At 45.6% G+C, this 27,491-nt stretch overlaps 1 protein-coding gene and 1 long non-coding RNA gene across 2 annotated transcripts in view; one reads left to right on the forward strand and one right to left on the reverse strand.

The window, feature by feature from the left end:
* Positions 1 to 8: 8 nt before the first annotated feature.
* Positions 9 to 12,534, forward strand: LOC142496935 (uncharacterized). Its single transcript, XR_012802140.1, has 3 exons — positions 9 to 96; positions 567 to 685; positions 10,810 to 12,534. It is a non-coding gene; the product is annotated as an uncharacterized LOC142496935 (long non-coding RNA).
* LOC142496934 (G protein-activated inward rectifier potassium channel 4-like) overlaps positions 3,416 to 27,491 on the reverse strand; it is a 48,714-nt gene continuing 24,638 nt past the window's right edge. Inside the window, exons 2-4 of the mRNA XM_075604050.1 lie at positions 17,524 to 17,800; positions 13,227 to 14,463; positions 3,416 to 5,161 (exon numbers count right to left, since the gene is read on the reverse strand). Of these exons, the coding sequence (XP_075460165.1) occupies positions 4,803 to 5,161; positions 13,227 to 14,463; positions 17,524 to 17,739 (1,812 nt within the window). The 5' untranslated portion in view covers positions 17,740 to 17,800 and the 3' untranslated portion in view covers positions 3,416 to 4,802. The remainder of the gene's footprint in view (positions 5,162 to 13,226; positions 14,464 to 17,523; positions 17,801 to 27,491) is intronic.

Raw genomic sequence — 27,491 nt, forward strand, 5'->3', positions numbered from 1 at the left:
ATGCAGGCTGGGGATTGTAGTCATGCCTATACAGGTATGCCCACCAGTAAAAGTTATATATACTGTATATACTAGCTGAGAGACTCGGCGTTGCCCGTGAGTTAAATTTCCCGCTAGGAGGGGGGGGGGGGGACAGTGGACAGGAGGGGGGGACACAGTAGACAGGAGGGGGGACAGTGGACAGGAGGGGGGGGACAGTGGACAGGAGGGGGGGGACAGTGGACAGGAGGGGGGGACAGTGGACAGGAGGGGGGGACAGTGGACAGGAGGGGGGGGACAGTGGACAGGAGGGGGGGTGGACAGGAGGGGGGGTGGACAGGAGGGGGGGGGACAGTGGACAGGAGGGGGGGGGACAGTGGACAGGAGGGGGGACAGTGGACAGGAGGGGGGACAGTGTCCGTGTCCCTCCTCTACACTCCCCCTGTATGTTTCTCTGCTCCCCGCTCTCTCTCGGCTCCTCCCCCCCATGCGCAGCTCCGGTCCCCACCCTACAGTGTCTGACACACACGCACACACGCACACACACACAGATATGTCACCTCTCCTTCCGGGCGCCGCCATCTTAGGCACTCGGCGCTGCGAGGGAGGAAGGGGGTCCTTCCGGGCGCCGCCATCTTAGGCACTCAACGCCGCGAGGGAGCTGCAGGCTGCCTGCCCACTGCCTGTCACCCTGCCGGGGAGGGAGGTGAGTGAGCGCCGGGGAGGGAGGTGACTGAGCGCCGGGGAGGGAGGTAACTGTGCGCCAGGGAGGGAGGTGACTGAGCGCCGGGGAGGGAGGTGACTGAGCGCCGGGGTGGGAGGTGACTGAGCGCCGGGGAGGGAGGTGAGTGTGATGGGGGGGGATAGGACAGAGAGAGTGTGTGTGTGTGGCCGAGGGGGAAGAGCGTGGCAGTTGGGTGACGTCAGACACACCAATCTGATTGGCCAGAGGCTGAGGACCAATCAGATTCACTGCAGCTAGCACCAACCTTTCGATTTTATATATTAAGATAAGATGCCAGGTTATCTGTTCCTTAGACTTTCCCTTATAATGCTGCTATCTGGAGTTTCTGTGTATTATTTAATAATCATTTTTTAAGTTTTTCATATACATATGTGTGTGTGTATATATATATATATATATGTATGTAGCCCTTGTACCCAGGGTTGCCACCTCTCCGGGTTTGACCCGGATACTCCGGGTTTCGGACACTTACCTCCGGGCTACAGGTTGCCGTCGTCAATCTCCGGGTGTTGGCAAGGTGCGGTGGCGTCTCCAGCATTCTCCTGCAATTTCCCCCTCCAACTGCAATGAATGTGGCTGCGTGAGGTCAAATGATGCAGCATTGCCGTGGTAACCAGACGCTACGAGATCTCATGACGCTACACGGCGTCACATTGCCATGGCAACACGGTGCCGCGTAGCGTCACGACGTTACGTAGCGGCTGGTTACCATGGCAATGCAGCGTCATTTCACGTCGTGCAGCCATGTTCACTGCAGTTGGAGGGGGAATTGCAGCAGGATGCCGGGAGATCCCGCTGCACCACCACGCCACACAAAGTAAGGGATTTTTTTTTTCCTCCGGGTTAGCCTTCAGTAGAAGGTGGCAACCCTGCTTGTACCCCTGGGGTACTACAACTACTCGTGCTGCTGTCACCTGTGTGGCTAACAGAAGGCCTGAACCTCCGCCACTGGGAGCCTGGGGTATACTTATACATGGTGCAGCGCCTCCACCGATGAGGGATCCCAACGTGGTTGGAGTGTTCCCTCACCAGAACCCACATACACAGTAAAAACACACACAGTTGAATAAGAACAGTATTTACTAAGCATATGAATATAACTTCTTTACATAGATCTCATTGCATCATTCCTCATGTCAATCATTGCATCACCCTTTGTCCTTTCAGTAGCAATGTGCCTGAGCACTTAACCCCTGAGTGCCCACAAACAATAGTTTTAGTGTGAGGGATAGCGCTTTCTGGTGTTGGGGCCCAGGTGGAGCACTTAAAATACCTCCCTGGTCATAGTCCTGACCAGGATAATCAACAACAATCAGCGGCTCTGCAACGTGGTCCTGCTGCGCGGCGCGCTGCTCCTTGCGTGGATGATTCCACCGCCTGACTCCTCTGTGGAGGGACCCCCAGCCGGCTGATCCTTTGGGAACAGTCTCTACTATTGAGTCCAGATCTCCTTTTAGCTATCCTGCAGCATATCTCTCTCTCTATAGCTATAGTGGAAAGAGTCCCTATCTTAAGGCCTTTCCCTATATCATGCACATAGAACATTTCTACAGTGGCTCAGGGAACTAACTGGGCCCTGGGGGAGTTACCTCTGGCCTAGTTCCTGGAGCACAGCTCCGTGGACACCACCTGCACCTTCAGGGTCCAGGTCTTGACTCCCTGTTTCCTGTCCCAGCATGCAGTACTCTTTCTTAATAAAGTCATACAGAAAACGATTACTTCAAGTTATTGCTGCTAAAGGTGGTTCTACAAGCTATTGAATCATAATGTGTACTTAGTTTTTCACACATGGCTTCTCCATTTTGGCTTTATTTTTGTTAAATAAATCATGACACGGTGTAATATGTCGTGTTGTTGTTCATCTGAGGTTGTATTTACCTAATTTTAAGACCTGCTAAGTGCTAAATGATTGTTATCATGTCCTGATACAGTGTATGTAGAACCATGGAATTCAAAGAGGGTGTACTTTCTTTTTCACATGACTGTGTATATATATATATATATATATATATATATATATATATATATAACCATTTAAATTTTATTATAATCACACATTTCATATGTATAATCCCATGGGAGTTTTCTTTTTTCGGAGAAATTTTGAGGCATAAATAATTTTGTATGGACTCTTCAAAAATGGCCACTATTATGATTATTGTTACTTATTGCAAACACATTACTGCTAGACGTGCACTTTTCACAATTTCAATACGACATCCTAACCCTTCCAATTCTAATAAAAACTATACGTAGAGTAGATTCTTGGATATTGTTTTCCATTTAGGCCTAAATAACAAATTAATTAAGGGAATTCATTTTAAGTCCCTCTCCCAAAATACTGTCAACCCTCACTGGTTTGGAGTCAGTCCTACTTATTTTTAGCATTAATGGAGTTTTGCTGATTGGTCATCTTCATTTTTTTTTTGAAAGCTACAATTCTAAAAGTGCAGGGGAAACAGTCTCAGGCGAGGAAAATCCTGCCTGTGCAGCCAACACAACACAGACAAAGAAATTCTTCCAAGTACAGGTCTCATCTAAGACAGAGATACAAAGTACAGCTCTACTCACATGTTCATAATGACGTTCTTCATTTAATGTGACAGCCAAGAACAGTGGAAAGACAACGTTTCAGGTCCCATATGGTCCTTTCATCAGATCTTGAAAGCTGACACCTCTGGGTCTCAAAAAGGAATTAAAGGCAAAACACTGTGTTCCATATTCATTTTTATTTTATTTTTGAAAACAGCATGAGGAACTGGAGGTTAAAAAAAAAACCCGTAGCAACATCTCTATGCACCAATTGGTAAATGTTCCATGAGCCTCAAGTCCTCTCCTGCCTGCTCACGATCCTCAGAGTGCTGTACGGGAAGTCCGTTCTCACCGTCTCTGCTGCGTTTCTTCTCTAGTGTACAAAAGGTGACAAGTGACAAAGGTCTTGGGTCGTATAGTGGTCAGAGTCCTGGAAGTTCTGGGACCCTTCGGAGTTCAGACAGACGAAAGGGACAGTAGATGACTGCCACAGAGTGATACTGAGTGTCACTAGGTGCTGATAAAAGGGACAGTTTGACGTAGCATAGGAGACAATAGGGCCGGGACAAGGGACAGTCGCGTTAGAAGGAGCATAGGAGATAAAGACAGGCCATTGAATTTAGACCACGGAGATAGGACAGTGACAGGAGAGGGTGACAGGATGTTGTCGTTGTTGTTGCAATGTGAATATTCTAGTTATCCTGGAGGGTGGTTAGGGTTGCCAGGCGGCTTCTCCAAACAATACTGGACACATTGGTGAAAGGTACGACGTGCTCGAGACACACACTTCTCATCGCTCCATGCTGTTTCCTCCTCTCCTTGTCTCCACTCCTTGGCTATTGACACCCCCTCCTGATTGGCTGCTGCTAGGTAATGCAGCCAATCAGGATGGAGGAAGCTGCCCAGCCCCCTAGCAACAGCTTAGCTCTCTCCCTACTCAGGGAAATCCCACCGCCCTCCAAAGCCGGTCAGGTCACTACGTCCAGAGAGGTAATACCAGTATACACATACACGTCCAGAGAGGTAATACCAGTATACACATACACGCCCAGAGAGGTAATACTGGTATACACATACACGTCCAGAGAGGTAATACCAGTATACACATACACGCCCAGAGAGGTAATACCGGCATACACATACATGTCCAGAGAGGTAATACCGGTATACACATACACGCCCAGAGAGGTAATACCGGTATACACATACACGCCCAGAGAGGTAATACCGGTATACACACACACGCCCAGAGAGGTAATACCGGTATACACATACACGCCCAGAGATATAATACCGGAATACACATACATGTCCAGTATTACCTCTAATCTTTGACTGGACAGTGTCCAAATACAGGACAGTACGGTTCAAGACAGGACGCCTGAGAACCCTACTGATGGTATACACTGCTGTGTTTGGAGGATTATAGATGCCCCCTCTCGAAACATAATTGTTCCCCCCCTGTGGAACCTCTTTCCTTTTGCGGGAAGGGGACAGTTTCCCTGAAGTGGATTTTTAAATGTTGGCAACTAAGGAATGTATGCTATCAAACATCAAGATCATTGTGAGATTCCCTGCTGCCCTCCTCGGCGATCCTGTGGATGTCTGTCCTGTCCTGATACCGCTGAGCGGGGTCTGCAGGTCCAATGGTCGAGTCCTCTGGAACACACGTCTGAAGCATGTTGTCCCAGTAGAGGCTGAGAGTGGACCTATCAGTCTGTTCCATCTCCCTGAGCTCTTGCATCTCCTTCGCGCTCCCCCAAGGCGTCTGGACATCAAAGGTTTTCTCAAAGTGGGTGTAATCGACACGGAAGGCTCCCTTCTCTAGAGTCATGCAGGGCTCGAACCGGTGGCCCCACAGTATCTCGTCCTCGGTGTAAGACGTCTTAGCCTGACACGTCATACCTACGTCGAAAGACACATCAAAGGGAATGTTATTGAGAGGACTCTAGGGCAAGGTTCTCCAAACCTTCTCATATTATAGACCACTTCAATGCTAATGATGATTTGGAGCAGGGCTGCTCAACTACAGTCCTAAAAACTAACCAGCAGGTCAGGTTTTCAGGATATCCCAGCTTCAGCACAGGTAGTTCAATCAGAGGCTCAGTTGAAGATTGAGCCCCTGATCGAGCCAGCTGTGCTGAAGCAGGGACTGATTGAGACACCTGTGCTGAAGCAGGGAAATCCTGAAAACCGGACAAGTTGGGGGATGGGGTGTGCAGGGGGGTTTGAGGACTAGAGTTAAGCACTCCTGATTTGGAGGACAACTATAATTACACTTAGATATATCCATCACTATATTTACATATAACATATATTTCAAAAGTACTGTAGCTGTATTTAACAATCCGCCATTAGTAGCGATAGAAAATGCACAGAGAGCTACTAGAAGTGAGAAGCTTCAGGGAGTCCGACCACCATTAATGTCTTCTGCGACCTCTGGAAGTCCAAGGGCACCGCAGTATGAGAAGTGCTCATGGTGGGGGGAGAGAGGGGAGGAGAGGGTCTGTGTATTAAGCTCCAAGACTCTTTTGGGAAATACAACTCTTCACTTCAATATAAGATCATTTTAGGAGCTAGGTATCCAAGTCAGGGAGATGCACAACTGGGGCGAAAATCTGCACCAGGTTTATCAAACAAAAGAAATCCCATTTTTAAAGCAATTAGATTTTTCTCTTTAACATAGTTGGTACTAGTATTTTACATGGGGTTTGGCTACATTGGTACCTGACCCCAAGTGGTTTGTTTGTATTTCAATTGATTAATCTGTTACCATTTTTTTTTTAATCCAGTTTTGAATGAGGGACAATTTGATTCATAACCCACTTTTGGGACAGTGTTGCCCTGTTGTACTAGGAAATAATATTGGGGGCGACACAATAGGAGAACAGATGTATAATAATATGACGAATACATTTCTTTCCATCCCACAAATATATTTATATATTTGTATAAAAAAAATTACCAATTCCACCAGTGACTTTCCAAATCAGGAACCCACATCAACTGTAAAATAATACAGAGTGCACGATGGACTTGTTTTTTCCTCAATTCTGTATTGCGGTGATAGAGAGATCCAGCATGATAGGACGTACATAACAGTTCTGACTATAATAAGATCTGAAGAATAGATATCGCTTGCCTGAAATGTACAGAAACGTATACAAATATTTTATTGGTCCAAAGTGTGTTAGCGTGTGTCTGTGTGTGTCTACATGTGTATTTTTCTGGTATACTGTACAATAATTAGAAATACTGAAAGTCAGTTTGTGTTATGAACCAGAAGCCTGCTGACCCATTTCAATAATATCATTTATTTAAGTCATGCGCAGGGCCGTCAACAGAAATCGTGGGGCCCGGGACAAACATTTTAAGCAGCCCCCCCCATGTCGGCGGTATTGCCCGCCACACCCCCCCTCATTTCACGTCTCACGAGCCCCCTCTCTTCCCCCCCTCTTCCCATATATTTCTCTCCCTTCCGTCTCACCCTCCCGCCTCGCATGTATTTGTCTCCCCTGCTTCTCACTCTTACTCCCTGTTTTCCTCACCTTCTGTCAATTACCCCACGCTCACTGATTCCGACCGGTACCCCCACACAATTCCCCCACAAGATATATACCAAAAAAACTTCCCAACCCCCAAATACTTTTTAAAAAAAATCCCCCCCCCCAAATACAGTATATACAACCCCCCCCCCCCCCAAATTCACACAAAAACCCCACCTACTATATATATATATATATATATATATATATATATATATATATATATATATATATATATATATATATATATATATACCATAATACTGAGTTAAGTTATGGTGAGTAAAAAAAGTGACAAAAACCCTCCACAGGAAAGCAAATATGCAAATACAACTGTATGCTCATCTGCATGTCTAATACAGTTGTATTTGCATATATATATATATATATATATATATATTCTGATTGGCTGGTAGGAATTCTCCCACGCTCGGATTGGCTGTAGTATTTCATGAATGGGACTGAAATTCTATAAGAAAGCCAGCAGCCAATCCAGTCCTCAGATTCTAAGCGCCAAGACAGCAGCGGCAAATTCAAAATCACCAAAAGATGGTCTTGGAGAAATAGACGCGAGCCAGTTTACGAAATTTCAAGTTCCACTTTTCAGGGCCAAGTTCTGTAAAGAGGACGTAGCAGTCGCGGCTGGAATTACACACCGAAAAAAGTACCAGGACATTTGGTACTTGCCCCCGGTCAAGGGTTTTGGCAGCTCCGGAAGAGATACAGCGGTGGCGTCTGGTAACTCATGCCGAATTGAGTTCCAGGACTTTTCGGGTTAAACCCGGTAACCAAAATACATTGTTTTATGGACTGTAGAAGCTGGGAACGGCTAGTTTTTTTCACCCAGACCCCCTGTAAGTGTGTTTTTCCATTGTATATTGTAATCCATTGTGTCTACGTCTGTTTCCAAGGAATAAATCACAATTTATTTTACCTCCTTGTTTTGCTCAATGTTATGATCCCGGTTTAAAAAGTGTAAATACCTGGTCTCCCGTGACATGGACAATCTAATTTGGTCCCCTAAACAGATTCTTAAATCTATCAGAGAATCGCTGTCCTCAATGACTCTAGCAATCTGGGAGGCCTCTAAATTCAGATGTTCATTGACTACCAAACGCTCATTAATGACCCCTGTTTTTGACAATCCAGACTTTGCTTCGGGTCTGAATAGCAAAGATTTTGTAATCTGGAAACAGAAAGGGTTTATTAGACTCAGATCTGGAGGCCAGGAAAAATATTAAAACATTTCAACAAATTCAGTCAGAAAAAGACATCCCCCATGCAGAATTTTTTAAATACCTCCAGATCCGAGCATTTTATAACAAATTCACATCCCGCCCACCATTAACAAATTTTGAAAAGCTCTGTATATTAGAATCAGACACGAGTGGACTTTATCTCAAATGTTCTCATACATCTCAGTGTGTTCTGGTCCTGCATACTCTCGAAAACTACACTACATGTCCAATGAGAAGAAGATTTAGGTGAAGTGCTGGAGTGGGACGAGATCTTTATTATGACTGCTAAGAGTTTAATCTGCACTATGTTAAAGAGAACTAAGGCATATAAGGTTATAATGAGATGGTATCTCACCCCACTAAAATTATCAACATTGGTTCCAGGTTATTCCCCATGGTGCCCAAAACAATGTGGAGAACAAGCAGACTTGTTACATATGCTGTGGTTGTGCCCATGTGGGAGCAAATTAAAGATTGGTTACCGAGGATTTTGGCCAAGGCTGTAATGGAGTGGAGTGCAGGTGCAGGAAACATGGAAAAGGGGCGCCAGGAACTTTTCAACTTGGTGGTATTTATTATGCACAACAATTCCTTAGCGTCCATACGCAGATTTCAGTGAACAGAGCATTATGTCATAGAACAGCATACAGCAGCATTATCAGGACAGGTTTTAGTGACATAGTGAATAGAGCATTCCGCCATGGTAACCTTCTCCTCCTCCAGACAGGAGTTCCATGCAGGCAATATAGAACTAGAACCTCACGCCTTTCATTGACCGTGGTGTATGGAGTCATCGCCTCCCACACAAGAGCAGCCTCTCTTGGTCCCTAGCTCAAGGACCCTGCATTTCAGGAAACTCATCCCTGTCTGTTGCAATAAGGAGGAGGGCTTTCCATTTCTTTATACCTGCTTGTGCTGCTAGATGTGCATTCCCTGGAGTACCTCTATATGGAGGTACATGTATCTCCTGATATAGGAAGCTCCTCTGGAGTCCCTCTCCCCCTAGATCAATATACTCGACTCTTCACCCCCTAAGGGGCACTGACTCACCCCTTCCTCTGGGGTCTGCTTTTCCTGGGGTCTCCTCCTCTCCCTCTAGACTGACTATATTTTAGACTAGCTGATATACCCGGCGTTGCCTGTGATGTAATGTTCTGGCTCCCCCATACTCCCTCTCAACTCCCTTCCCCCCCCTCTTCACAGCTGTTGAGGCTTCCCCCCCTTCTCTCCTGACTCCCTCCCCCCCTCTCTCCTGACTCCCTCCCCCCCCCCCTCTCTCCTGACTCCCTCCCCCCCCTCTCTCCTGACTCCCTCCCCCCTCTCTCCTGACTCCCCCCCCTCTCTCCTGACTCCCTCCCCCCCTCTCTCCTGACTCCCTCCCCCCCCTCTCTCCTGACTCCCTCTCTTCCCCCCTCTCCTGACTCCCTCTCTCCCCCCCCTCTCCTGACTCCCTCTCTCCCCCCCTCTCCTGACTGACTCCCCCCCCCTCTCTCCTGACTGAATACCACCCCCCGCCTGTCCGCTGTGCGCCGCCATCTTACCCATTCGGCGCCGCGAGGCAGGTGCAGGAGGAAGGGGGTCCTTCCAGGCGCCGCCATCTTAGCCACTCAGCGCCGCAAGGCAGCTGCAGGAGGAAGGGGGTCCTTCTGGGCGCCTCCATCTTACCCCCACTTGGCACCGCGAGGCAGCTGCAGGAGGAAGGCTGCCTGCCCACTGCCTGTCCCCCTGCCGGGGAGGGAGGGAAGTAAGCGCCGGGGAGGGAAGTGAGCGCCGGGGAGGGAAGTGAGCGCCGGGGAGGGAGGGAAGTGAGCATTGGCGTCTGGGGCAGGAGGGCCGCGCCGCGCTTCCCCTCCGTCCGTGAGCCGGTGCAGGGCGGCGCACGTGAGGGTGAGTGTGATGGGGGGAAGAAGGAGAGAGAGAGTGAGAGTGTGAGAGTGTGGCTGAGGGGGAAGAGAGTGTCAGTTGGGTGACGTCAGAGCCACCAATCTGATTGGCCAGAGGCTGAGGACCAATCAGATTCACCGCAGCTAGCACTAACCTTTCGATTTTATATATTAAAGATGGAGCCACATCTTTATACCTGGGGAGTGGTCAACCTTCCCTCCCCCAGTAACTGGGCAGATCTAGCTCACCCTGACATGTGACTCCAGCATCTTCCAGACCCAAACATGTGCCTGAAAGTGCAACAATATAACAATAACTGTGGGTGTGATACTACATGTACAGCCTTATGATGGATTAACCCTGGCACTGCCTGCTGTTACCAGGACTGACATGCCAGGCCAGAGAAATATACAGCAGGGTGCTACACAAGCCAACACAGGGTGTAACCAGAGCCGAAAGTACATTAGTTGCTCACTTTGCAATGGCAGAGAGGTGCGAGATCGCAGCATTGTGGGAACAGAAAGAAATTCCGTCCATTTCTAAAATCAGAAACAGAATTTGGTTTGTCTGCCAGATGGAAAAGTGAACAAGTTTGGTTAATAATACTGGCGCTAAGTTCCAAAATGTCTGGCTGCTGTGGCTAGCTCAGACAGACGTCCCAGGAGTGAATCCCACAATCCCACTGTGATCGTAATAAATACTTTCTCCTCTGAGTGACTGTGGGGAGCTCAGGAGCGGTATAGGATGGTGCAGACCTAGTAATAGAAGTAAAAGAACAGGAATGGGAGAGATGAATCCGTGAGCAATTCCAAGAAAGATAAAATATAAGCTCTGCCCGGCTTCTTGCTTATGGTATAAATCTGTATTTTTTCATTTATCTCCGTAGGACGTAGACGCAAGCGCCATTAATACAGTGTTGGAATGGACCCTAACAGCTCGTTCCTGCTGCCACGTTGCTTGGTGTGCGGTGACACTGCTGCTACACTGATGGGCATCAGTGGAAACCTGAACAGCTAGATAAAGAAGTTGGAATGAAACGCGCAAAAATCAAAAGGAAGAAGCAGAAATCGTGCTTAGGGGCATGCCACCCCCTTGGTGCCATACTGGGGCATGCCACGCCCTTGGTGCCATACTGGGGCATGCCACGCCCTTGATGCCATTCATATGGGACATGCCACACCCTTGGTGCCATTCTTATGGGGCATGCCACGCCCTTGGTGCCATTCTTATGGGGCATGCCACGCCCTTGGTGCCATTCTTATGGGGCATGCCACGCCCTTGGTGCCATTCTTATGGGGCATGCCACGCCCTTGGTGCCATGCCTTGCCAATGAGTATATAACCTGGCTGTTAGTGCCCTCCAGTCAGAAGTCAAACTATTACTGCTTCCAGACATCAAGAAAAGTCCTGCAGCGCAGAAGCAGATCAGCCGCAGGAGCCATAGAAGAGGAAGGATACGATACATGTCAGCAGAATAGGTACCAATCTATTTAATACCATTATCTCTTACCAATATCAACATAATGCCCCCCCCCCTCCCCCATGTAAGCTTGGCCATAAATAATAGTTATTTTGCCAGCCTTTTGGCCCAAAAGTTTATTTTCCCAAAGCCTTGTTGATTTGTTAGAAGACTCCTCTTTAGCTCTCACTAATTTTCAGTGAGTGACGCTCTTATTACCTCAACCTCAAATTAAACGGAAAAAAAACGATTCTAGTTTGAAAATACAGATTATTTGTATGCAGTTTACAATTAATTATTTATTCTAATAGTGGCGCAGCTAGACATGTGTGGCCCCTGGGCAAAAAAAAATGTCAGGGCCCCCTCATGTCTGTCTCTCTCTCTCTCTGCTTTCTCACTCTCTCTACTCTCTTTTTTTGCGCTCTCTTTGCTCTCTCTCTCTCCCTCTCTGCTCTCTCTCTCTCTCTCTCCCTCTCTTTGCTCTGTCTCTCTCTCGCTCTCTCTCTCATGTTTTTCTTTTCCCTCTTATGTATTTCTCTCTTGTACGTCATTTTCTCTGTCTCTTCCTTCCTGTATCCTTTCCCTTTCATGTCTCTTTTTACCCCTGTGATTTAACCCTTCCCCTCCCTCTCACCTTTCCCAGCCCCTCCCACTGACCGAGGCCCCACCCCTTCCCCTCCCTCTCACCTTTCCCAGCCTGTCTCTCAGGCTGCAGCCCCGCCCACTGACTGAAACCCTGCCCCTTCCCCTCCCTCTCACCTTTCCCAGCCCCTCCCACTGACCGAGGCCCCACCCCTTCCCATCCCTCTCACCTTTTCCAGCCTGTCTCTCAGACTGCAGCCCCGCCCACTGACTGAGACCCCGCCCCTTCCCTCCCTCTCACCTTTTCCATCCTGTCCGGCTGCAGCCCCGCCCACTGACTGAGGCCCCGCCCCTTCCCTCCCTCTGACCTTTCCCAGCCTGTCTCTCAGACTGCAGCCCCGCCCTACTGACCTAGGCCCCGCCCACCTTTGGAGGCTCTGCAGAGGAAGGGATTCCCCTTCTGTCCTAACTACTACATCTCAGGGCCTTGACCCAGGCCCTACCCACCTGCAGAGGAGGGGCCCGCACCCTGCATCTCGGGGCCCGCACCCTGCATTTCAGGTCCCGCAATGTGCCAGCGCGAGCTACGCCCTAGCTCAAGACCACAACTGGTCTGATTTTCAGATATCCCTGCTTCAGCACAGGTGGCTCAATCAATGGCTCAGTCTTTGACTGAGCCACTGATTGAGCCACCTGTGCTGAAGCAGGGATATCCTGAAAACCTGACCAGCTGGGGGGTCTTGAGGACTGGAATTGACAACCCCACGCACTACTCACATACACTGTCTTTTAATCACACTCAGAGCAATTTTCACATACTATAATCCCTGGCTGCAGAGATAATGGGGAAGAGCAGGGTGGCAGACTTGTTTGATACATGTGAATATGCTCACAAGTGATATTTGTATTTGCTGTACATCTATGAGCAAAAGGTGCTTCCCTCAGACTCATTCAGTGCATATAAACATGTTTAACACTTGACACTGCCTATCCATTCACTGCATTTATATTAACCCCTTGAATGCTCAAGGGGCAGGAAATGCATGGTAAACTCTGATAGATGTTTAGCTACAAAGGGTCTATTAACTAAAGTCTGCCACATTTATCTAAGAAAAGGAATCATCCCATTGAAAGCAATTTAATTTTTTCCTGTTGATAAATGTGGGGCAATTCTTTTGCACTGGATTTGCCCCAGCTTTTGCCCCTGACTTTAGTAAATAACCCCCAAATGAATAACCATGGTGACCCCTATCTCTTTCTCACCTGTGGCTTCCACAATACCCTCCAGTATCACAATGATCTCAAACTGCTCCCTTTTCAATGACTCTGCCGTCATTTCCCAGAAAGGGCTATGGTCGTTGATGAAATGGCAGATGATCTGTGGTTCCACCAGGAAGAGACGGTCTTCTCCCGTATCGTAACCTAGGTTGATCTCTGATTGTTCCAAGGGAATAAACTCCCCTTCTCTCGTCTGCCGGGATTTGATCAGCTTGGCTCTTATCTTGGCATCTACCATGTGGCTGTCCCTTAGATCTCCAATCCTGAACATCAAACACAGCTTCTCATCCCTGTGGGACACCACACACTTCTTGCTAAAGATCAACGTTTCGGCCCTTTTTTTCGGCCGAGAAATCTTTACAAACATGCAGCCCACCATGAGTGCGTCGATCATTGACCCTAATATTGACTGCGCCATGAGCAATATTACACCCTCGGGGCAATTGGCGGTCACCATCCTGGTGCCATAGCCAATGGTCCTTTGACTTTCCACAGAGAACAGTAAGGCAGAAAGGAAGGAGTCTACATTGTCAATACAAGGCTTCCACTCAGGATTCCCAATGTGGTTCACGTCATCTCTAAGAAAGGCGTCCAAGAAATAAATAACCGCGAACGCGACCCAGGTGACAATATAACACAACATGAAGACAAAGATGAACCAGCGGTACTTCAGGTCCACGATGGTGGTGAAAATGTCCGACAGAAATCTCTTATTCTGTCCGATATGTCCGAGGTTGACCCTGCACTTTCCATCCTTGGTGACATATCTCTGGCGCTTCTGACGTTTTGTGATGTTGAAGAGCTGCCGGTCATCGTACATGAGCTTACAACGCATCCGGTGAGATTTGGTGGTGACAGGAGCGGAGACCACACTGCGGGTGGGAGTCTTGCTACGCATGGGAATATTCGGGACACTGAGGGCATGTCTCGGGTACCACTTAGTATTTATATCCCGAAGCTGCGCCTCCTGCTTGGAAGCTCGTTGGTAATGGGGTAAGTCTTCAGTGTTAATAGACACACTAGGCCTATGCTTGGCAGGAGGCTGGGGGGCATCTCCAGTAGGGTCCACGGCACTAAATCTCCTTTGACGAGCTTCCCTGGCATTGTTTGTATAAGACAGGGGGATGAAGTTGGAGATGATGCCTCCTTTTTTCGGGGCAGTAAATTCCACTTTCTGATGATAATCGTCACAGGAAGTGACCGACACAACCATCGTTTCAGGCTGCAAAAAAGCATGGACAGTCAAATATAACTACCATAGATTACTCTCCCCTCCCCATCACACATTAAAAAGTTCCCTAAAAAAACAATACAGTCTTAGAGACCCATACAGCACCTTCCTCATAGCCTGTCAGGAGTGGCCAACTCCAGTCCTCAAGAGCAACCAACAGGTCAGGTTTTAAGGATATCCCTGCTTCAGCACAGTTGGCTTAATCAGTGGCTCAGTCAAAGACTGATTGAGCTGCCTGAAGCAGGGATATCCCCAATACATGGCTTGTTGGTAACCCTTGAGGACTGGAGTTGCCCAGCCCTGCTGCGTGGCCACCTTAGCCTTCCTGACCCATATCATTTTGTCTCTGACCCTGTAAACAGTTTCTATTTCTCTGCGGATAAACTGATTGTAACATAGCATTCAAGCTGCCGTTCAAGCTGCCGTTTAAATTATTATTATTATTTTCATTGAATATGTGCAGCAATACAATCTGCACACTGACAAGTGAGTAGCTAAGTTGCCGAACGATCCGTTCTCCTGTAATCAATCGCTGACGATTCGGCTCAGGGTTCATTACACTGTATCACTGTTAGGGCTGCAGAAGACAACCCAAGATGGAAGATCATGTGACCAGACAGTCACTAGATACAAATGGTGCAATGCTAGTGAGAGAGCAGGGCTTAAGAGCTAGAGCCTGTCTCAGAAGAGGAAGGGGATGTGACTTTGTGAATGGTTTCTATAGAAACAAGCGATGAAATGTCCGGGAAGCGCAATATATGTAAAAAAGAATGAAATACAATGGTGATAGTGCAATATTGTTAAGGTGAAATGGATAATCTCAAATACAGATGACACTGCTCTCAATATATACTCACAAACGTGTGAGGTTATTCAGGCACATAAAGGTATCTTTTAAGGTATTGTTGTTAGTCCTTCAGTCATCAGGAGATACAGCAGTCAATGCAGCCCCATACAGATGTACTCCCAGGAACCTTAATCAAAGATACGACTGGACATAGTGCAGACTGTATGTATCATTTATGAAGGTAAGTCAAACAAGTTTACACTCACATGGTTTCAAATAAGGATAAGCATTTAGATCTCAATGGATCTCTCCGGCCGGGTGAATGGTGTTTCAGCTCCCCCTCTCTCGTGGCGTGCGTTCCACCGGTGCGTTCCAAACACCGGAAGTGATGTCATCCGCCGCGTCCACTTCCTGGGGTTCCGGCCGTCTCAGGGATAGAGCGTCACTCTACGCGTTTCACCACATAGGTTTCATCAGGAGTCTATGTGGTGAAACGCGTAGAGTGACGCTCTATCCCTGAGACGGCCGGAACCCCAGGAAGTGGACGCGGCGGATGACATCACTTCCGGTGTTTGGAACGCACCGGTGGAACGCACGCCACGAGAGAGGGGGAGCTGAAACACCATTCACCCGGCCGGAGAGATCCATTGAGATCTAAATGCTTATCCTTATTTGAAACCATGTGAGTGTAAACTTGTTTAACTTACCTTCATAAATGATACATACAGTCTGCACTATGTCCAGTCGTATCTTTGATTAAGGTTCCTGGGAGTACATCTGTATGGGGCTGCATTGACTGCTGTATCTCCTGATGACTGAAGGACTAACAACAATACCTTAAAAGATACCTTTATGTGCCTGAATAACCTCACACGTTTGTGAGTATATATTGAGAGCAGTGTCATCTGTATTTGAGATTATCCATTTCACCTTAACAATATTGCACTATCACCATTGTATTTCATTCTTTTTTACATATATTGCGCTTCCCGGACATTTCATCGCTACTATTCTATATGAGGATTGACTGAGCAAACCTCAACTGGGTCACAGCTGCATCGTATATTTGTATAAGTATCACTGTACTATTTATAATATTATTGGTTATATCTGATTACTTAGAGCGCCACATTTTGATAAGTTTCCTTTGTATGCACTTTCTATAGAAACAAAACTGCTTGTCCCATTATAATACATTAAAAGTGTTTTAAAAAAAAAAAAAATTCTTTAAATGCAACAAGTATTTTCCTCATAGTGCAGAAAAATAACACATTTAGGATATTGCTTGAAATGCAGCTTTAAAACATCACTATACAGTAGGTTGCATTATTTATTTAGTTTATTTTTGTATTTTATTTATAGGATCGAAGTAGGGGGTCTCTATGTTAATTTCAGCTCGGGAGAGCCCCTGTATACCGAGATACTGAGCTCCGTAAGGGGTGCCGGTATCTCTCTGCTGTTTCAATGTGCCTCATCTTGTGGCCCTATAGGAACCTGCAAGGGATGACTCCATGGTCTCCTATTGGCCCGCAAAACCCGGGACATTTAAAGCCCCCCATTAATTTAGCCCCAACCTGCCCCGTCGGAGCTGCTACCGGCAGACATACTGGCGCCCCCTATGTCGGTAAGTTTCTCTGGAAGCACCGGGTCTCCGGAGCTGAAATTAACACAGTTGAGCTCCGGAGACCCCCTGCTTCAATCCTATAAATAAAAAAAATTACAAAACAAACAATGCCGCCTGTAGTGATGCTTTTAGCCACACTTTAACATTAACAGTCATTAGTGGATATGCACTGCTATGATATTGCCTCATTTGTATATCGTTTGAATGTCATTTACATTAATGTCCATGGTTTAACGCACTGGTGCTCAACTCCAGTCCACAAGCCCCCCCAACAGGTTAGGTTTTAAGGATATCCCAGCTTCAGCACAGGGGGCTCAATAAGTCCCTGCTTCAGCACAAGTGGCTCAATCAGTCCCTGTTTCAGCACAGGTGGCTCAATCAGTTCCATCTTCAGCACAGATGGCTCAATGATAGAGCCACCTGTGCTGAAGCAGGGATATCCCTAAAACCTGACCGGTTGGTGGGGGGGCTTGAGGACTGGAGCTGACCCCCCCCCCCTCCACCGTAATCCCCCCCCCCCCGGCTTAAAGTGATGTTGCTGTCCTTTGTAAACACGATATTAGTCTTAACGTAACATTAAGTTAGGTTAACATCACACAAGAGAAGGGGGTTTGTGGATGTGGGCCTGCGTCAACCTCACCTTTTGTGGGAAGGTCCCATATCTGCTGGTGTCCGTGGGGCCTCGGGGCAGATAAGCCAGCATGTGCTTGGCGGTGGGAGTCTGCACTGGTGGGATGGAGTTCCTCCTCGCCCGAGGGTCATCCACCTTCAGCCGGCTGTCATTGATGTGGTTACGAACACATGATCCGTTGTCCTGCTGCAGGTCCAGGCTGCTGCTGGGTGCAGCCAATGCCATTGTGTTGCAGATGGCGGCCTTGTTGGTTTAGACAAGAGCATGGCACCTTCTCTGTTGAATGCTACAAAGAAAGACAGTTGTAGCCTTTTAATATAACAGATTCAGTTCCATATAACTTGCAGCAACATGCACAAATACTGCTGAATATACTCTATATACGGCTTTCATTGGGGCTCATATCTATTGCATGGTTTACAGCGAGCAGGACTGAGTTATAAAGCAGATTTTAGAAATATATATGTGCAGCCGCCCTTGGGATTACTATGACCATAGAGGGTAAGCCCCGCCCAGTTCTGCCTGGTGACTGTGATGCAACAGTATTATATATATACAGTGTATAGTAAAGGAGAAGGATCTGGAAGGAGAGGAGTCACTCCATAGAGGAGTCACTGTGGAAGGGCCTCATTGTGTATAGTGTAAATAAGTTAGTGTCTAGATGAGTCTTTAATAGGGCAGGTATACCCTTTCTTGTTTTGTAGTAAGGGTTAATGCCCTTACCAGCTACGGTCCATAGAAATGGCTCATCCCTACTTTCTTGGGTCACATGGAGGAAGCCTATGCCTAGAAGGGGTTGCCTGAGCTGTACCCCAAGGCATAGCAGATTCCATCCAACCAGAGGGTCCATAGCTAACTCCAACCCAGAAGCCAATGAGTTGGCATTCATTAACCGAGACAGGGATACCGAGAACGAGAGGAGTGAGTTAGGCCTATAAGAGTTCTCCAGGGGATGGAGAACTACAGTCACTATGCAGGAAAGGGATCGGTTAGGTAACCCAGGATGAGTAAAGCCTCTGCACCTCCCTAATGCTCAAGATCAGGGCCAGCTGGGGAAGAGAAAATAAACGATACAAAGAGTGGAGAAATCAGACCGTACATATTGTATGAATAAAGTTCCTGGTGCCCCCATCATTGCATTACCAGCACCCACCTTTGAACAGCAATGGATTGCAACTTTAGTTCATTGCTCGTTCAAACTAATGAAGCTAATTGTGGAACAGAAAGTCAAGGAAAGACAAATATTGCAAGTACAAGTAAAAGAATTACAACCACAGTTAGAACAGTTCCAGGAGATGGAGGGGGTTAAGAGCTTGACACAATGTTGTCTACCACAATTGATAATATTGAGAAATAATTTATGGCTAAAAAACAAAGCAAATACAACAGTGACCGCGTTGATTATGAGAAGAAACAGATTTATAGTTGGCAGCGGATTCTTCCCGTTAGAGAACGTACTAGTCAAGGTTCCCAAAAAAGCCAGGAAGGAAAAATTAATTAAGATCAACACCACGTAAATCGATATACTAAAAACAAGAAATAATGAACAACCCAGTGGGGGGGACTCAGACATCTCTGATGTGGGGAACTTTTCTCACTCTGATTCATTTTCTGACAGATTAGTCAGGATATCAGGCCCATCCTCCGACTTCAGGCTCTAGACAGAGTGCAGTGACAGGGGGTTACAGATCCTTTCAAGAGGCTCCTTCCTCTTCAAAAAAACAAAAATTTGGGAAACGGCAACAAAAAATCTTCCCTCTTTTTCAAAAAAATCAAAAAGAACCAGGAGGGGAAAGAAGAAAAGATGGAGACAGGATCCCAAAGAAGAGGAAAACCCAATCATAGAGGACGTTTCACCCGTTATCAATATCTCAGGACAAGAACTTTCCGATTCAGAAATATCACTATTAAATAAAGGGTTAAAATTTGCTCCGGCCATGGATTTGGACTTATTTAACACAGCAATTGATGTTCAAAAATGTGTCCGCAAATTAACCTTGAAGGCTTTTTTTCCCCAGAGGAAACCAGATATATCGGATGGAGGGGAAAGGACGACAAACTCATCCACATAATGTCTGATGAGGAAGAAAATCTCTCCATAGAAAATAATACGAATGCCCTCCCTTTCCCTCTTTTTCTCTTCCCCCTCTTTCTCTCTCCTATTCTTTTACTATTCTTAAAGAGATATCCAAGGAAGCGGCTGCTTCCCCATAAAGAAATTGAAAGGGAATCTTGGTATAAATAAAGGATAGGCTATGTATAAGATTATACATTAATATGTATGGATATGTATTTGTTTTCCGCCTATCTGCTCACATAGAGGATTCCATGACCCGCTTTCCCAAAAGCTTTGTCTATTGTATGCTGTATATCTCTTGACAAAAAACAATAAAACATTTGAAACAAAGAAAATAATACGAATGGGGGAACCTCTAATAATTTGGGGGGGGGGGGGGGGAGATGGAATTTCCTATTTCAGGGATGCTTGTGATATACAAGATTTAACAAAACACAGAACCCCAGCAAGCTCTTTTTGGGAACCCCTGAGCCCCCACAAAAAATATATATGTATATGTGTCAAAATGGAGTGCTATAGGACTTGCAAACGGGTGTCTGCCTTGTCGTGGTTCGCAAGCTTACAACGCTTTGGCCAAAGGGTTAAACTAAATGACCCTATTTCAAGAGAAAATATAAGTATTTTACTGTGTGTTTCTGTCATGTTGGATGTAGCATTGGGCTTCTCTGTCGTCTGTTGTATACATATGCCACGCTCAATAGCACTCCATTTTGGCACATATATATATTTGTGGGAGCTCAGGGGTTCCCAAAAAGAGCTTGCTGGGGTTCTGTGTTTTGTTAACCTATTCTCAGCTGTTTTAGGTGCTTGTGGTTAGTGGCTCCTCCTTCCCAGGTTTTAAGCCCGCCCCTCCCCACTTCCCTAGTTTGCAGGTCCTTTCATTCTGCTGGATATAGACCCACTGTGGTCTTTCTCCCTCCTAATAGAGGTAAATGAGAATTTTAATCCTAATAGAGGTATATTAGTATTTTATCTGGTAGTGTTAGGACTTGCGAACGGGTGTCTGCCTTGTCGTGGCTCGCAAGCTTACAACGCTTTGGCCAAAGGGTTAAACTAAATGACCCTATTTCAAGAGAATATATAAGTATTTTACTGTGTGTTTCTGTCATGTTGGATGTAACATTGGGCTTCTCTGTCGTCTGTGATATACAAGATTTGAAAGATCTTAATGATCTCTTGGGTGAACATGAAGAGAGTTCACAATCAACTAATATACCAGATTTTAGTGTCTGGCAATCTGACCTGAAAGGGAAGTCTGTCTTCTACCCCCAATACGCCAAGAGTCATTATTTATCTACCTTTGAAAATCTAGTGATTAGAGATCTACGACTCTTGGCGGCGGGCTTTTCATTTAAATATCCCCATAGGGATAATCTTAGTGTCAATGAAAGACAAGCGATGAAATCATTACAAAGCAATACATCATTAGTAATTAAAAATGCGGATAAAGGTGGGGCGGTGGTGGTTCAGAGTAGGGCTAGCTACCTCAAGGAGGCCTACCGCAAACTTGGGGACCCTACCACCTACTTTGAACTACCAGGTGACCCCACAGATGCCTTTTCAGGGCCTTTCTAGACTTGATCGAACTGGGTAAAGTGACCAATGTGTTGAATAAATATGAAATAAGATTTTTGGTTAATCCATGTTCTGTTATTCCTGCTTTTTACCATCTCCCAAAGATCCATAAGACATTGGTCGACCCTCCGGGGAGGCCAATCATTTCGTCTATTGGATCTTTGAGAGATGGTCTATCAAAATATATTGATAGATATCTACAACCGTTTGTAGAGATCTTTCATCATTAATTTTGGATTTGAGTGATCTCATCACTCACCTTAAAAATATCAAATGAGGGTCACAATCTATCTGGGTTACCATGGATGTGACCTCCTTGTACTCAGCTATCGATCATGACCAGGGATTGGCGGCTGTTCGTCATTTTCTACAGGGTCCAGGTAGCAATGAATTTAACACCACGTTTATTTGGGATGCAATAGAATTTTAACTCACTCAAAATTACATTCTTTTTGATCACAAGTTTTATTTACAACTACAAGGCACAGCTATGGGCACAAGTTTTGCACCGTCTTATGCTAATTTATTTATGGGGTGGTGGGAATCTATGTTTATTTTTGGTGGTCTTAATCCTTTTAGAAAACACATCACTTTTTATAAACACTTCATCGATGATTTGATTTTGATTTGGGATGGGGATTTAGTGACACTTTATGCTTTTTTTTTATTTTATTAATCAAAATTCGTATAATTTAAAATTCACTCACAATATTCACCATCACCATATACACTCCCTGGACCTTTTACTTTATATAGATATCAACAAAGACATACTGTATATATATTTATTTTCTTCTCCATGTTAAGAAAAGTTAGAGATTAGGCTGTGCTAAGAGTTGGGCACATATAATACAGAATTCAGTAGTTGCAGACTGACATTGAGCTGTGTAATGCAGCAGGCAAAGCTCTAGGTTTGAAATATCCCTGTTTAAAACAGATTGGAAGCAAAAGGTGACAAACTCAGTGTGACCATTTGCATGTAATTACCCAGAATCCCTCTCTGCAGTTTAGCCACTGTGCGACATGAGGAACATATGTAAATTCACTAATGATCATTTGTCTTCGCTGCACCTTGTACGGTGGAAGGTTTTTGTCACTTTCCTTTTACCCACAATAACGTTGTGTCTGTATGTTCAGCACACGCCCCCTAACCCCCATGTGTTAGATTCCCCCGCATATAATACATATGTACAGAATAGGTGTACGGACACTTACAGAATTAGACCACGTTTATAGTGCCTGCGACAGTGATGCGACAGCAACGCTGACGTCAGCTGCGGTCACTGGAAAAATCAAATTGAACGGACTTCCAGCGATCACGACCAAGCCGTCGCGCCGTCCCGTCGGTCCTACTATAAGTGCATATGACATTTGTTTTCATGCGATGTCGCGTTGCTGTCGCCGTCGACGGCACTATAAGCGCGGCCTTAGCAATACGTGGCCCCAGCTGCAGAGTTAATATCTCCTACTCTGAATAAAGCAGCATCATTCAGGATTCACATAAAGTACTGTAAGTAACGAAAGGTACTTCTCTACCTCCAGGTGTGGCCAACACCAGTCCTGTTGGTGGCCCTTGAGAACTGGCGTTGGCCATAGCACTGGACTGACCGCTGTCTACTCCCTGTCTGGGAGAGGCGGGGAGATCCCTCCCAAACATCCCACCAAATAAATTAGGGCGACATGCCTCTGCTGAAGAAGGAGCACCCCTGGGTGATATGCTAATGATATGCAAAGTATATTTCAATGAGTCCCGTTCCACACTTCCTAAAAGGATTTCCATACCAACTACATAGAGTTCATAAAAAGCTTAAGGCACCAACCTAATGACTGGAATCATTTCAGATCCAACAGGTGCAGAACCCACAGCCGCTGCTTAGCTAGCAGTGAGAGCGGAACCAGCTGATAGGGAGTAATCCTTTCACATTCTACTTTTGAGCTGCTCCCTGTATGTATGAATTGTATGAATGTATTGTATGTATTGTATGTATTGTATGTATGTCTTTATTTATATAGTACCCACAGAGTACTCAGCGCTTCACAAAAAATACAGTACAGGGAATTATAATAATACAATAAGTGCAACAAAATCAGACAATTGTAAAGGAAATCCCTGCCCCGATGATCTTACAATCTAAGTGGTATGTTGGGAGATTTACAGCAGGTGAGGGAATCAGTGCAGTAGATGGCAGTGCTTGGTCACAATGCTTGGTAGGAGTGACTGTGGGTGTGAGACAATAGCAATGAGTCCCGGCAGTTGGGATGCCTGATATGTGAGTCGAGTTTTAAAAGTTAGTCAGTATTAACACAATTAGCAAGGGAAGAGATGGCAGGGAGGCATGGGTGAGAGCAGGTGGGTATATGACTGGGTCCAGGATTAGGAGAGATATCCCCAGCAGCAGGAAGAAGTAGATAGATAGAGAGTGTGAATAAAGGGTTTGTGGTGGTGCTTTTTATTGAGGGGAAAGGAAGTTGTTGGGATAGAGGTATATAGATAAGGGTGCAGTGTATAAGCACAGGCATAGGTGGAGGGGAGGAGAGATGAAGAAATGTGGATAGGAGGGGAGTGAGGAAGTTGGACAGAACAGAAACGTTTACAAAGGAGTGAGGAAACAGGAAATAGAAAAAGTATTAGGGAGAGCATAGTGAGATACAGGAGGAGATACTTCCCAGGTATTGAAGGATAGGAAGAGTACAAATTATCAGAGCATCTAGTTCACACAGCTGCAGAGTTGCTGTTGTTGTTGAAGTGCAGAGTCAAGTTCATCTTGTATTGTTCACCTCCAATTTCAACTCCAAAATTAACTCCACAGACACTGTATATGTGACACTTTGGGTGTGACACTGCTCACACATGTAGCTAATCCAGCTATTATAATATCTCACAGGTATCCCAGGTGTGCTCCACATGGAACATTAAACTGTCAACCAGGAAGTGGAAGTTGTCTGTTTTTAATGGAACCCAGAGGAGGGAGCTACTACAGGTATATGCACTCATGTTGGTGCTGCATGACAGATATGCACAAAAATGCCTACGGTTTAACTGAACAGGGGCACAAATATTCACTTTGCCAGACACATACTGAATTGAAATACTTTATTTTACAATAAATTAAACTCTACAAACTGCAGGAAGTGATTCCGCTTGCTTCCCAAGCACACAAAGTGTTATTGGGGTTGACAAGTCTAAGCCTCCTTAGGAATGGGGTATGGTGTCAGACCCAACAGGATCAGAAGTTAAACCCACACAACCTCTGTTACTCAGAACAGCAGCTCTAGCAGTGTGAGCTAAACCAGCTGATGGGTTGCAGTGAACAATGCCTGCTAACAGCATACCTCAAAGGGATATCTATTGTGTTGATTGTATTTGTATCTTTGAGAGTACTTCAAGCACAAAGTAATAATATGTACTGAGGGCTATGAGTTACTGAGGCCAGGTGGCATTAAATAAAAATGTAACAGAACATGGGCAACCTCACTGTACTGGGTTAGAAGAAAATGGATGCCACCTCTGCTGCTCTTGGGATTACACAGTTATAACTGCGGTTTGACTAGAAAGCACTATTTTTATTTGTAGACGAATGTTCTTGATACTATCTGGATGTTATACATTTTCATCTTATTAGACCAGATCTGTGCAATCTCATTTATATAGAATGTACACGGGGCATTAAATCCTTTTAATCCTATTAAATCCCTTTGCAAAGGTTTAATACAGATATTTTCAATCCAGGTACAAAGAACTGTTTTAGGCATGTCTCCCTAATTTATTTGGAGGGACGCTTGATGGGATATATATATACAACTGGCAACTGCTAAATAAATTAGCGTGCATGCGTCACCGACAGATTCAGAATCCGTGTGTGGACTGTCAAATCCGAATTCCAGTGAATGTCGAATTTGAATGAATCCCCCTGGATTGTCAAGCATGAAATCGGGAATGGAATTTTGACAGTTTTGCCAGTCTCTACTTTGCACCCAGTGTGCCAGGCCAACCACAGACCGAGTGCCAGTTCCAGCAACAGCATAGGAGGAATACTGCGAGAGAGTGATGTATATTCTTCCAGTCTCTCTCTCTCATCTCGCGCTCTCTCTCTCTCTATATATATACAGGGCTCGACAAATGATGCCGCATTGCCGTGGCAATGGGACGCTACGTGACGTCGTGACATCACATGGAGCCTGCCACGATACGCGACATCATGTTGTCATGATGATCATGATGTCACCGTGTCCCATTGCCATGGCAGTCCGGCGTCATTTGATGCCGCATGGCCATTTTAACTGGAGCTGCAGGGGGAAAAGATGAATTTGCAGGGGAGAAGACAGAGAAGGCCACACCATGCCGTCGGACCCCGCCGCTGTACCCCACCCACCTCAGGTAAGTGTCGTGAGGGGGGGTGAGCCACTGACTTTTGGGGGGATGCGAGTGGGGTTTTGCCCAGTTTGTCGGGCCCTGTATGTATATGTATATATATATATATATATAAATTATTACTAGGATATAATGTATATGTAACCCTCCTTACCCGGCTCTAAAGGAGGTCCCATCAGTTCTACTACAGGCATACCCCGGTTTAAGGACACTCACTTTAAGTACACTCGCGAGTAAGTAAATATCGCTCAATAGGCAAATAGCAGCTCGCGCATGCGCCTGTCAGCACGTCCTGAACAGCAATACCGGCTCCCTACCTGTACCGAAGCTGTGCGCAAGCGGGGAGACTATAGAGCCTGTTACACATGCGTTATTTACATCAGTTATGCACGTATATATGACGATTGCAGTACAGTACGTGCATCGATAAGTGGGAAAAAGGTAGTATGCCTGTATACACATTGGCAGTGCACAGTTTCTCAGGCCTTTTCAGTGTGCTGGGTAGGTGCAGGCTGGGCGTGGGTGCTTAAATATAACAAGGATGGGCGCCAGAAACTTTCATAAACAAACATGTGTTGCATTTGACATCCGTCAATAGTATTTAATCGAATAACAAGTTGTTACATAGTTACGTAGTTACATAGTTACGTAGTAGGTGAGGTTGAAAAAAGACATGCGTCCATCAGGTTCAACCTATGCTAAATTTAGACAACAGATACTTTATCCTATATCTATACTTTCCTTATTGATCCAGAGGAAAGCAAACAAAAAACCCCAGTGTCATATCATCCAATGATATCTCATAAGGTATATAAGGTATAAGTAAGGTATATATATGATATATCATTAAACTGAGAACGGAAGTTCAAGTCTTCCTAGGGCTAGTACTAGTAGTAGTAGCACTAGTTTTAGTAGTACTGAAACTGAGAACGTGAAGATGCAGATTGAGAATGTGAGTTCTAGAGAAAAGCCAGTGCCAGCCGCTGTTACTGCTGCAACCAGTGGCGGAGTAAGGGGCGGCTGGCCAGGTACTTGCCTAGGGTGCCAATCAAAAAGGTTCCCGTTGAGATAGATCTTGAGTTGAGACAAAGTTGAAAATGAGAAAAAGAGAGAGAAAGAGAGAAAGAGGGAAAGAAAGAGAGAGAGTGAGAATCAAAATCCATTGTAATCCTTCATGATGAATCTGATGTCAGTCTCGTATATAACATGATTTAATCAAGTTAAAGAAAAGAACCCCCCAAAAATAGGAAAGTGAGGTGTCAACTGGCAGATCACCCCGATTCATCATCACCATCATCAATCATCAATCATTACTCCAAATCATTCATGATTTACATTTTAAAAATGGTTGAACTTGCTCGATGTATTTTGTTCTTTTTTAAACTACTGGACCAGTGTTTCAGTTGCACTTTGCAATTGAAAGAAATCGGGATGGTTGTGGGGGCACCTTCGGAGGTAAGTATCTCGGAAATCAGGGGGGTCAAGGGGAGAGAGTCACTGGAGCTGGGAGCATCACAGTCGAGCTCTGTGGGACCTCTCAGATCTTCTAACAGGTCTACAAATGTAGGACACTCCCTCCAAATGTAGGATAAATGGGATTGACAACCCGAAATCTATGCAGACCTGCCATCATTCTCCCTGATTTTCTGAGTCTCGATGATTTTTGGCATCAGCAATTTGACTTTATCCTGATAAAAATAAGAACTTTTCCATCAAAATGCCATTTGCTTGGGACCCACAGCCCATATATCTCACTAGTTTTAGCCTTTGGAGGTTGATTGATCCGTTCTAGGTGAACAGAAGTAGAAGAGCAGGAGGAGGGGTTTTTTTTTTCATAAGGTCCCAAACGAAGATAGTGATTAATTAACAAATAACCACGCTGCATTCAATTAGTACTTTGAGCAAGTTAAATAGAAACTGAGCCCAGACTGAGACAGAACAGGAATGTACCCA

The sequence above is a fragment of the Ascaphus truei genome, chromosome 6, assembly GCF_040206685.1.
Source record: "Ascaphus truei isolate aAscTru1 chromosome 6, aAscTru1.hap1, whole genome shotgun sequence".
Taxonomy (NCBI): Eukaryota; Metazoa; Chordata; class Amphibia; order Anura; family Ascaphidae; genus Ascaphus; species Ascaphus truei.